At 44.1% G+C, this 13160-nt stretch overlaps 1 protein-coding gene across 1 annotated transcript; it reads right to left on the bottom strand.

The window, feature by feature from the left end:
• Nucleotides 1-1816: 1816 nt before the first annotated feature.
• On the bottom strand, nt 1817-11197 carry NOB1 (NIN1 (RPN12) binding protein 1 homolog). Its single transcript, XM_032591394.1, has 9 exons — nt 11107-11197; nt 10853-10985; nt 9512-9642; nt 7521-7592; nt 7199-7327; nt 6903-7106; nt 6262-6359; nt 3376-3520; nt 1817-2576 (listed from the first exon to the last, which is right to left on the bottom strand). The coding sequence occupies exons 1-9, from the start codon at nt 11167-11169 to the stop codon at nt 2307-2309; spliced, it is 1245 nt and encodes a 414-aa protein (XP_032447285.1). The 5' UTR covers nt 11170-11197; the 3' UTR covers nt 1817-2306.
• Between the last annotated feature and the right edge of the window lie 1963 nt (nt 11198-13160).

Below are 13160 nucleotides of genomic sequence, written 5' to 3'. Positions count from 1 at the left end.
GATTAAATGGACTAACATAGATGATGTACTTAACACAGCCTGTAACATGAAATAAACCCTCGGATTGGTAGCTTTCACCACCGATGAAAATAAGGAAGATCTCTTTGAACTGATATGGAGTGATTTCCAGTGAGGAAAGATATATATACTACTATACTGCTTAAAAAGAATTTTAAGTAGTATACTAATTTAACTTTTTAAAAAATGTGTATTTATTTATTTTGAGAGAGAGTGAGGGGGGGATAGAGAGGGAGAGAGAGAGAATTCCAAGCAGGCTCCACACTGTCAGCACAGAGCCTGACACAGGGCTACATCTCACGAACCAGGAGATCATGACCCGAGCAGAAGTCAGATGCTTAAGTGACTGAGCCACCCAGGCACCCCTACCTTTTATTTAAAAAAATTTTTTTTAATTTTTTTACATTTATTTATTTTTGGCAGGCAGAGAGAGATAGAGCGTGAGCAGGGGAGGGGAAGAGCGAGGAGATAACAGAATCTGAAGCAGGCTCCGGGCTCTGAGCTGTCAGCACAGAACACGATGTGGGGCTTAAACCCATGAACCATGAGATCATGACCTGAGCTGAACTCAGATGCTTAACCAACTGAGCCACCCAGGAGCCCTAGGCGCCCCTACCTTTTAAATTTTTTTAATATTTTATTTGTAAGTAATCTCTACATCCAAGGTTAGGCTCAAACCTACAACCTTGAGATCGAGTCCCATGCCTCACTGACCGAGGTAGCCAGGCGCCCCTACTACTTGTAGTGTAAGAAAAACGTTGGGGCACCTGGATGTCTTGGTACTGTATGCAATTCTTGGAGTTGTGAGTTTGAGTTGGGTGTAGAGATCACTTAAAATCTTTTTAAAAAAATGTAAAACACATGCTCTTATTTTGCTATTTTGCAGAATAAAACAAGGGTAAATTAGAAACACATGAAACTGATGCTCTATATGGAGTAAGATGAAACAGAAGGGGAGAAAATGGCATCTAGCTGGAAGTATACTTTTATTATTAAAAAAAAATTTTTTTTTGAATGTTTATTTTTGAGAGAGTGCGAACAAGGGAGACACAGAATCCAAATCAGGCTCCAGCTTCTGAGCTGTCAGCACAGAGCCCGACACAGGGCTTGAACCCATGAACTGTGAGATCATGACCTGAGCTGAAGTTGGACACTTAACTGACTGAGCCACCCAGGCGCCCCTTTTTATTTTAGAACTGTGTTTACTTATTTAAAAAAATTAGGGTGGGAAAAACTTTAGTGTTTTTGGTTTGAATTCAATTTAACTATATGCCAAATGGGTAAGTTAACTATACAAGAAAAAAACCTAAGTAAGGAGCTTTTAAAGATAGTACTTTGCACATACACTGTCAATATAAAGAACTTGGAAAACATCTTATATTCAGTACCAAGTAATCAAAGTGAACGTGACTTATCATGATGCCCTGGGTACCTATTGCTCATGGAACATTCCTGCCCAAAGTGCATCCCCTCAGACAAATTTAGGAGGAGACAATCTGTCCAACTCAAATGAAGGGACATTTTAAAACCTAGTTTGTATTATTAAAAATGTCAACAACTGGGGAAAAATTATATGGACAGTGGAACAATTGGAAAAATGTGAGTTATGTTTCACATCAGTAATAGTAATGTATCAGTGGTAAAGTTCTTGAATTTATGCAAAAGAACATCCTTTCCCTGGGAGATACTCAGTGTACCCGAAGAGCAAAAGTAAACAAGGCAAAGTAAGTGAATGTGGGTGGTAGCTTCTAGCAGCTCACTGTACTGAATTCTCTTGAATGACTACAGTGCTTCCGAGTAAGAGAAAGCTCTTAGTTTTATTGTAGCAAATTTAGTACATTTTCTTGCAAAAAAATAAATCTAAATATTTGATACTGGGTATACAGTTTAAGTGTTAGCCTTCAAATTACCTAAGAAGCAAACATTTGGCCTACTTAATCAAAGGCACCAAAGCTTGTAACCATGTTGATTAGAGAAATACTTGCACTTGGAAGTTCCTTTCTTTGGAAGTTGAAGATGTGCTCCATGGCACCATTGCTTGTGTTTTCATCAAACTCCCCTCAGCACAGCAGGAATCCCAGCTCTCCGGATGCTCACAGGCCAAGGGACAGCCCAGTGTCACCACAAACCCGACCCGACCCATCCCCGAGGGTCAGGAAACAACACTGTGTAGGTCAGTCCCGCTGTTTGCATTCAGATGGTTCTGGAGCTGGACAGCCAGGGAAATGAGGCACCCGAGCGCCTCAGCAGCTTCAGCGGCGATCCTGTTTGCCCCAGAAACTTGCACTTCACCTCTTCTTCACAAACTTCTTTCTGGAAGCATTGGGATTTAACCGTCTCCTCCCGGCTCCCAAGGTGCTGTCTCGGATCTGCAGGGTCGCTGACCGGCTGGAGATGTCATTCTCTGCAAAGGGAGATACCCCAGCTATGTAGTCAGGGGCAAACACGTCGGTTTTCTGCCTGGCCTTTCGGGAGAGTCTCAGCTGAGGGAAGCGCTGGTCCTCGGTCAGATGGGGGTTGACGGCGTATTTGCCCCCTTTGGGGGTGGGAAGTGAATACTGTGAACAAGAAGATGAAAGGCCATTAGAAGGACAGGGAACCACATGCAAACAAGTCTGATCCTGTAAAGGTCAAGTTTACTGACAACTCTGGAGTGTACCGTTCACTGCTACTATGTGCTAATAAGCACATGACCTGCACCTTCCCACCTCACCCCGACCTCAACTCCCAGGGGGAAAAACCCAATGCAGTATTTGGACTACATACCCTCCGCTAGTGACAGGAAGAACTGCCTATAAACACAGAACTCTAGTGAGCAGCTACCATTTTCCTAGTGGTGTGGGTTAGTAATTCTGAAACCGTATATTAGGATTGAGCAAATAAATTATTATACAAAATGGTGTAAGGATAAGAGGGAGGGCTAGAATGAACTCTGTGGGGTTGAAACTGAAGTTTACAAACTTATTTTATAATACAGACAGGTAGTAGTAAATACTCATGTGTACCTTTATATACACATATGCAGACCTACAATCTCTGTCCAGTGTGGGCTGAGAAATCTATGATCCCCTAGCGCAGTGAGCCCGCCCCGTGCTCGGTCAGCTGTCTCTAAAAACCATCCTTCAACAAGAATCAGAGTTCCGTAGAGAAATGGCTGACTCCGGAGCAGGGACAGCGTGAGACAAGGGCCAGAACATCTTATGCCAAAAAGTAACAAAGTGGTCAGAGAATAATTGGGACACTGAAATGCTGAGGTTTTCTTGGTCCTCTCTGTTCATTTGGATCCTCGTGCTTAAGAGGTCTTGGTTTTCCAACCGCAGGCCCTGCTGCTGGGGGAGCAGGAGACAGGCCACTCACCCGGAGGCCCCGAGGATTCAGCACCTTGGGGTTGCGGGAAAAGTGCATATGCAGGGTTCCATCGTCGCTGACGGTCACAGACACCTTCTTCAGGGTCTTGTTTCCACAATGTGAACAGAACACTCGGCTCATGTCAGACGTCGTCCTGAAGACATAAAAGGAAAGTCTGCGTGCTGAAGCCACAAGCAGCAAACCCCTTCCCCAGAGCACAAGGTGAGTCACGGGGGTCAGAGGAAGAGGAAACAAAAAAACATGGGGCAAAGCTGAGCAGCACCCTACACACCACAGCCCACGGCCGCTTGGCCTCCTGCTGCTGCTGCCAGCAGACCGCTGCTGCACGACCCGAGGAAAAGGGAATGAAAGGACACACGCAGCAAGTGAGTAAACACGAAAAGGGAGCAGAATGTTTTTATGTTTTTACATTAATACTGAAGTCTTACTCAACTGCCAGGCGTTATTCTACAAGTTGAACTTCACAACAATCCTATGAAGTTGACATTCTCTCCGTTTTATAGATGGGGAAACTGAAGCAAGATAAGGAACTTGCTCAAGGTCAGAGCTAGTAAGTGGCAGATAGTAAGCCCAGGGAACCTGGCTTCACAATCAGTGCTCTTAATATCACCACACTTAGGTTTGTTTAAGTTTATGTAGAGAGAGAGAGAGAGAGAGAGAGAGAGAGAGCATGTGAGTTGGGGGAGGGGGCAGAGAAAGGGAATCCCAAGCAGGCCCTGCACCGTGAGCATGGAGCCTGATGTGGGGCTTGAACACATGAACCTGTGAGATCAGGACCTGATCCCAAACCAAGAGCTGGATCCTTGGGACTGAGCCACCCAGGCTCCTATTTTTTAATGTTTATTTTTGAGAGAGAGAATGCATGCAATAGGGGCAGAGAAGGAGACAGAGAATCCAAAGCAGGCTCTGCACTAACAGTGCAAAGCCGGACATGGGGTTTGAACCCACGAACCATGAGACCATGACCTGAGATGAAGTAAGATGCTCGGCAGACTGAAGCACCCAGGCACCCCCACATCAGCGTACTTTGTAAAGGAGTGAGTTGCTACAGCTCTTTGTACCTTGCCCCGAAGTGTTAGCCTGAGTTTTAAGCCAGGAAGTAGCTCCAGAGATGCCAAGAACGTATTAATGAATTCCACAGGAAACCCTGGAAAGCTGCTACAGTTGGTTAGGTGTGGATGGCAGACCCTGAGGCCCTGCCTCTCCCCTATCCACTCATGCCCCAACAGGGGACCTTGGCAAGAGAAGTTCATGCTGTCAAGGACCAGATGGCAGTGCTCATACCTGTCCTTGAGGAATTCCCCCTCAGTTCCCCAAGGTCAGGAGACAAACTGTGTGACTCTCCTGAGACGCCGAATCCCTTACCTGCAAGTCTCCGAGAGTAAACCAAGTACCTCTCAACAGGTGCTGGGAACTAATTATTCTGAGTAAGAAACTATCCAGTCACTGGGGCTAACCTCACAAGAATGGAGAACATTTCTAAAAGCTGCTAAGAATTCACCTGGAGGAACATGGGGTTTTGTAACAAAGGGCAATGGGGGAAATAAGGTTTCACGAAACAACGAGCTTTACCCTCTCCTGAGTATGGAACGTTTTCAAACTAAAGATTCAGAAGAATACACAAGCAGCTTTGAGGAGTAGCTCACCACGCCATAGGCAAGCCTACACACAGTGGTGGCAGGGCAGGGACCCTAAGCCATGAGTTTTGAAGCCTGCAGGCAAGCAAGGGTCTCTCCAGGTAACTTTACTCTCAGCGGAACAGCACTAGGGACCCAATGAGACACCTTGCTGCTTCAGAAACCTTCCATGCAGGCCTCAGAACTGAAGGGCTCCAGCAGATGATGGCCACCAAATCTAAGTGAATCTATGAAAGGGCTGTAAGAAACCACAGTGTAAGATCCCAGGGCCACACTTCACCAGCAAGGCTGCAGTACAGTCTCTTCCACTCCAACCAGGTCTCTGGGATCCTGAGAGAGAACACTGGCCACCCCACCACCCCCAAGAGCCAAATCAAGAGCCAGAAAAGAAATGGAGAGAAGAGCATGGCCAGTGAACTAACAGCTCACCTGAGTGACTGAGTGGACTTCCTCATACCTTCTAGATACCACACTCTTACATGAGAATCAGCTTTTTCAATGTTATGTAAGAATCTGAAGCATCAACTTTTACAAAGCTAGTGCGAGATAAAACCTGGATCTGAACCTGTATAATCTTAGTCTATTCCCTTTTTTAAAACAGAATATCTAAAGTAGACCAAAAAGTACAATGACCCCCCCATGTACCCCTCACCCAGCTTCAACAACTATCAGTTCATGGCCATCCTGTCCCATTCTACCCCCAGCCACTCTTCCGCTTGTGTATTATTTTAAGGCAAATCCCAAACATCATTCCATCCATAAACATTTTAGTACTTATTATAAAAGGAGAGCTCTTTGCTCCAGAATCCACACCCTTAATCCTACGACTAAGATATTAAAATGGGAGGTCACAGGTGCCCTCTGTCCCATGGGTGCTCTGATGGCAACTGAACCAAGCCCACATAGGAATGACAAGGTAGAGGAAAAACCTATACACAAGGGTGTCCGTCAGAAAATCAGTAGAAAGGACAGGAAGAGGGGAGCTTGGATGGCTCAGTAGGTTAAGCATCCGACCCTTCATTTCAGCTCAGGTCATGATCTTGCGGCTGTGCGACGGAGGGCCAAGTCAGCACTGAGCCTGGAGCCTGCCTGGAAGTCTCTCTCTCCGCCCTGCCCCCACTCACGTAGGTACACACCTGTGTGCATGTTCTCTGTCTCAAATGTTAGAAAAAAGGAAAAAAAAAAAGGGCAGGAAGAAAAGAGTCCAGGTAGTGGGTCCAGGTTCTCAGCTACATACTTGAAACAGCCATGGCAGCGTAAGATGTAGCTCCGGGCCTCGCGGACCAGCATGCCGTTCACCGCCAGCACGTGCAGCCCCATCTGAAGCAGGACGTTCTGCAACCAACAAGTTAGAGCAGCACTCAACTCTGCAAAGCCAAATTTTCTTTTAACTTGTGTATAATTACAGTTACAGTCTGGTTTGGTTCACAAAGGGCTTTTGCTAAGGAAAAGCAAGCTTAGAATGCCTCTCAAGACATATAAACTAGGACAAAGATTTAGATTTCTCTTGTACGTCAATGGCCCCTCATTAGCAATCGCTCTTAACAGAGGCATTTATCTTGTCAAAGGCAAATATACCCTCTTTTCACAGCTGGAAATCTCTTTTTCCAAGTACCTAACTGAATGTGTAATATTTAACATACTGGAAGAGAGCCATCAACATATCATGAATAGTAAACACTAAAAAAACTTTGTTGTTATATTGATTCTCTAGCCTCCAAACAAAATTAAATAATTAAAGAGCACAGGTAACGTTTCTAGAACCAGGAAAAGAAGCATTACAGACTAGATGTGTACATGTCCCCGAACCTCCAGAGACCCCTGCCGAAATCAGGTTATGCAGTAAAGCCTAGGGCCAGCCAACGCCCATCCACCCACCTGCATGGCAAAGTCTGTAGTGACACAGCCGACCCGCAAGTCCTTGGGGACAGCACACTGCTCCAACTCCCGCTGGATCTGCTTGATGTTGCTGGGAGTTATCCATCCACCCCCATCGTCATCACTGTCCTCGTCTTTCCTTTCTTCAAATCCATTCGCTTCCTCCTCGTCCTCCTCACTTGGAACATCATCACCTTTGTCAATCTGAAACAAAAGAATTCACAAATTCCCAGTTCATGGGAGCAGCAGGGAGGAGTTGGCAGGTTGTCATCAGAGATCATAAATCGGGGTCTTACCAGGAGCTCCTGCAGTTCACGATCGATATTAGGCAAAGGGTTTCTCCAGAACATGAAGGAAGTGAATTCCAGGTTCTCAGGCTCACCAGCTGTGTGTCCATGTTGGAGTGTTTCTCGTGGGGGTTTAGGCTGAGGTTAAAGAGTAATAATGTTAAAACCTGAAAACTGAGAAGTTTACAGATGAAATGACAGATGACTCAAGTCAGATAAGGCAGGGCCGGACAAACCAGGATATTAGTCTAGGGAAGTCTGGCTCACTGTAAACGATTTGTGGAGATAGGACATGTAGAGGAGGGCACGAGAAGGTGGCCTAAGGAATCACCTTTGAGGGCAGATGGAAACCAGAAATGTGTAGAGGAGTTTCTGGGTGCTGACTCGATGAGCTCACTTTAACCTTTAAAAAGAAAAGAAAGTAAGTGACAGCTCTAAGCAGAGAAATAGTTTGAAAATTCAACATGGAAGAGAAGGTAAAATAAACAGAACAAAATATTTTTCCCCATAATTATTGAAAAATTGGAAAACAAAATAATTATTCAGCGATCCCACTAGTACCAAATAATCACTTTAGAACATTTCTTTTTTATCCTTATAAAAAGAGCTGTAATGAACACCATTATTTAAAAAAAACTTGCATGTATCTTTAGTTATATACTTATGAGAAATGCCTAAGAGTAGAATTGCTGGGTCAAAATATACTGTTTTACTTTTTTAAAGATACACGGTTTTAAAGCTTCTGATACATGGGGCGCCTGGGTGGCGCAGTCGGTTAAGCGTCCGACTTCAGCCAGGTCACGATCTCGCGGTCCGTGAGTTCGAGCCCCGCGTCGGGCTCTGGGCTGATGGCTCATAGCCTGGAGCCTGTTTCCGATTCTGTGTCTCCCTCTCTCTCTGCCCCTCCCCCGTTCATGCTCTGTCTCTCTCTGTCCCAAAAATAAATAAATAAAAAAATAAATAAAAAAAAAATAAAGCTTTTGATACAAAATATCTAACTCTTGGGGCACCTGGCTGACTCAGTCAGCAGAGCATGAGATTTGATCTCAGGGCTGTGAGTTCAAGCTCACATTGGGCACAGAGCTTACTTTAAAAAAAAAAAAAAAAATCTAACTCCTGCTGAAGGTTGCAAGAAAAGAACAATTTTTATGAATCATGAATTGATGGATGCCACATGGAAACCCAGCTAACACATCACACTGTGCTCAGTTACAAAGTCAAGCTTTATGTAAAACTATTCCCTTCACCCCATCTTCCCCAAACATCCTGGTGACACACACAAATCTGTTTTACACATCATTTTTAGACTTTGGATTAGAGGACTCTAAACCTGGTTGAAAACAAGTGACGGCAGTTCTAACTAGTACAGTAATAGGAGTTCAAAGCAGCTCTGATGATTTTAGGCACAGAATACCAAGAAATTCTTAGGGGTGCCTGCTGGCTCAGTTGGTGGAGCATGTGACTCTTGATATCAGGGTCGTGAGTTCGAGCGCCATGTTGGGAAGAGAGTTTACTTAAAAATTAAAAAACAAAGAAACAATTCGTAGTCAACACTACATGAAATTAATTATTATAGTATTCTTTAGCTTCTAAAATCTTCTGGTCTGGGAAAAGCAAATAGGGCCCAGGCACAAATCCATTAGTCTCTTCAACCTTAACCAATGCAAATAAGTCCCTAAAAGCACAACAGGAACCTAGAATTTGAAGGTGGCAAGAGCTTAAAAAAAAAAAAAAAAAAAAGGCAAGCACACTACGTCTTTCTTGCTTCTGGAAAGAAATCTATTTAAAACAATAGCAAGAATACAGTTGACTTAAAAAAAAAAAAAAAAAGAATACAGTTGACTTTCACTGTATTTCTGCATTTTTCAAATTTAACCATCCCTCACTAAAAACTACAGGTAAAAGAGACTGAGATAGATTTGCTAACTGTAACATAGGAATCTTATTTGGATCCTAAGCCAAACAAACTTTGAAAAAAAATTATAAAATAATTGGGAAATGTAAACACTATTAATTTCGTGTAGGTGTAAGGATTTTGTAGGGTTTTTTTGTTTCTTTGTTTTTAAATAGACACACTTTATATTTATCTTTAAAGACACACCGTGAAATGTCTATTGATAAATACAATGCCTGAGTTCAAAATACTCAGGCCTGGGGGTCAGTAGAAATGAAATCTGATAGATCATGACTTGGTTAAGTACAGAGACAACTGATGGGGACACTGGGTCCACCATACTATTCCCTCTACTTCTGTTATATGGGATAGTTTCCAGAATAAAATTTAAAATAAAAGGAATAAAACCAATAATCCTTCTGATTTACCTTTTCTGGTTCTTGTTTTAGGTGAGATACCCCAACAAATTCTGCTTCTAACTGATAGGTGAGTGCCAGCACTTGGATATCTGTGGCAGAAAGGCTGGGATAGTCTCCGGTTTTCTTTGAAAACTCAGTCACTGTAAAGAGTCCCAACTTGCATTAGAAGCAACAAGCCATATGACCTTGAATAACAATACTGAAAGTAAGAACTCAGAATCAGCATCCCAAGGAAACCCTCTTAGTACTTTCATCCATTTTCTTGTCTTATTCTACTCATTGTTGAGACATGTGTTCTCTATCACTAAAATTCATGCCAGTTAGATTTACTGTGACATCCTTATCTCATGCAGATGAAGGAACAGGAGAACAAAGTTAATACAAAATCACTGAAAGCATAATGTTTGTAAATGATGAGTTCCCTCTCTAAACTTTATTATGTTTGAAGAGAGGATCTCTTCACTCTCAGCTCAAAAATTCTTTGATTCTAAGTATAACAATCCAGATTAATAGAGCAGGCATTCAGATTCCAAAATGGGATGAAAAATTAATTCAATCAACAACTGTTGTGGTCTATGAGGACACAAAATTATTGGATTGCTTTGTGACAACTCTGCTTTATAACAATACTGCTCATGTTTCCTAAAAAGCAGGTATTAACAGCAGCTAAAATTTACTGGGTACCTACTATGTAAGAGGCACTGTGCTAAAAGCTTTTCATTTCATTCTTAAGCGAAATCCTATGAAGTACTTCCTCAGAGAGACTAAGTAACTTATAAGGATTCCTATTTTGGGGGGCGTCTGGGTGGCTCAGTCCTTAAGCCTGAGACTTTGGCTCAGGTCATGATCTCACGGTTGGTGAGTTGGAGCCCCAGCCCGCACAGTCTCTGTGCTAACAGTTCAGAGCCTGAAGCCTGTTTCAGATTCCGTGGCTCCCTCTCTCTGCCCCTCCCCCACGTGCGCTCTCCCAAAAATGAATGTTAGAAAAAATTCTTATTTTTTAATCCAAACAAATTTGAATGTTTACAAAGTGTCAGATACGAAGTGACATATTCCTCACTGAATGCTCCCAGCACCCTCTGAGGTTGGTGCTATTATTTTCCCCATTTTACAGAGCAAGCAACTGAGGCCTAGACAGTCTGAATGATACCAAGAGGTATATAGCTAGAAACTGGCAAGGCCTGACTGACTCTTGACCCAGAGAACCGCTCTCCCCCCACAATCCCCCCAAAAGTGCAATTTCTGAATCAAATGCTGATAAAACAGCCAGAGCTCAACTGGCACCTGAGTCGGTCCAGACTGTAGAGTGGGACTCAGCTTCGCTATCAACAGCGGGGCAGAGGCACTCACCCAGCCGCACGTATTCCGGGAAGGGCTCCTTGAAACGCAGCTCGTAGGGCAAGACGGCGAGCCGCCTGCGTGTGGCCTTGTCCCGAATCTCGTTCACCACATCCCGAATAGTGTAGATGTTCTTCCCGATGTCCTGCGGAGAGACAGGCCCAGCTCGCACGCGTCCACACCACGCAACGCGTCGCCCGGGTTCCCGCACTACTTTAGGGGCCGCCAGCCCCAAACCCCTTCGTCTCCTCTGTATCTCCCCGTACCTGCAGAGCCGCGTCGCGAAGGAAGGCCCCGGCGTCGGCCACAACGTGCTCCACGGGCGCCATTTTGACCGAAAGCGGCCTCAGCGCGCCTGCGCACGGAGCCTGCTCCACCCCTACATCCGTCAGGGCCTCTGGGAGCCCGGGGGAGTGGTTATGATTTAGCGGCGCCTCCTGGCTGCGGCAGAGGAATACCCTGGGCTCAAGGCTACCCGCACGCAGGCGCGACGTCGCCAGCGGCCCAGCCAGGTGTGGGCGGGGTCAAACTTCGAGAGACCCCACCCCCACCCAGGAGATAGGTTTCTGCGTCCACCCTTTAGCGCCTCCTTTACTCTTAAATGGAAAACCTGTATATAGTCTCGTTGTTACAAGTAAGTCAATACAGGTAAACTACAGATTATTTAATGATTACAACAAGCCTAAGAGATAGGCTATTTTACAGCTAGGCCCACCTAACACGTCTAGTATTTGCTAACACCCGGGGCTGACTCTCGATCTCAGGGTTCTGAGCGTGGAGGCTACTTACCAAAAAACAAACGGACAAAAAACTACCACCTCAACAAAAAGGACACCTGGACAAACCGACCCTGAGGCACTTTCTTATTCATATTCATTATGACTGCTATTTACCTACCCCTGCTTCATTAGAGGGGTCTTTGCTGTCCTTGCCCACTTCCCTAAGCAAGGCATGTAATTTACTAGCGAAAAATTCCTTGCTGGACGGAACTGAAAGGGAGTATTAGATGACTTCTAAATTCTTTTTTAAATCGGAGATTGCATAATTAGGATATCTGGCCTGTTATAAATTCATGCTGGAGAATTTTGGCAGAATGTTGAAGTGGGTTTTCTGTCATTCATCTTCAGCGACGTTGATTTATTCTAAGCTTTCTCTGTCAAGTCTTAAATCTTATTCCTTTTTTATAATTTATCCATCCTACCTCCGAAAATCCTTCAGTGCCCTGGAGGTCCCCTTCCGCAGGTGCCCAAATCCTCTTTCTTTCCCCAAACATCTGTCTCAATTTTTCTTACCATAAGTTCTCTTCAGTCTCCAGAGCCAGTGGCTTTTGTCCTACTTGCCCTGCCTGAAATGACATGGTGGAAGGCTGTTTCTAATGTTCATAAAAAAATGTTGGTTTTATTTCTCAGCTTTCTGTTTCTCTGCAGAATTTGACATCGCTGACCATCTTTTTCTGAATTGTCTCTCCTTCCCTGACTTTGGTGATACTTTAGTATCCTAGAGTTCCTTTGAACACTCTTGGCAGTGTCTCACAGACTTTTTGTCTCTGTCTTTGCTCATGTTTTGTCTTCTTCCAGAAAATTGTGCTGACCAATCATTACTTACTTAGTCTCTAAGAAGCAGGTCAGTGGACCCCTCTATAAAGTAGTCTCTGATTACTCAAATCAGATTTTTCCCCAAGGACAGATTTGAGCTTTTCTTTCTGATCACACTTAAGACATTTTATTTTTTACTTTTTAATTTTTTTAATGTTTATTCATTTTTTGAGAGAAAGAGAGAGCGACAGAGTGCAAGTAGGGGAGCAGCAGAGTGGGAGGGAGACACAGCATCCAAAGCAGGCTCCAGGCTCTGAGCTGTCAGCACAGAGCCCGACACAGGGCTTGAACCCACTAGGCGAGAAATCGTGACCTGAGCCAAAGTCGGCTGCTTAACTAACGGAGCCACCCGGGCACCCTTACACTTCAGGACATTTTAGTTCTGTTGCTCCATAAGCAGTTATTATTCCTCCTTTGCACTGTAACTAATTGTGTGTCTTTTTAATGTAGGTTGGAAGTCAGGGACTGTGTTTTGGGGTCTTTTTCCTCAAATGACCATTTCAATTCAATTTGTAACTTTTGAGGGACACTTTTATGAAAACATTTCAGAATTTATCGTATGTCTTTTCAAAAAAATCTCCTATACTGTAGGATCTACAGCAATGTGTTCAACAGCTCAATAAATGTTGATGAAATCTACTCATTCAGCAGTTTACTTAAAGAGACCTTCTGTGGGCCGAGCACTGCTTTAGGAGCTGGGATATGGCTCCTATCTTCACAATTCT

Source organism: Lynx canadensis, chromosome E2 (genome assembly GCF_007474595.2).
Source record: "Lynx canadensis isolate LIC74 chromosome E2, mLynCan4.pri.v2, whole genome shotgun sequence".
NCBI lineage: Eukaryota > Metazoa > Chordata > Mammalia > Carnivora > Felidae > Lynx > Lynx canadensis.
The sequence above is the reverse complement of the archived record's forward strand: the minus strand, read 5'-3'. Positions and strand labels throughout refer to the sequence as shown.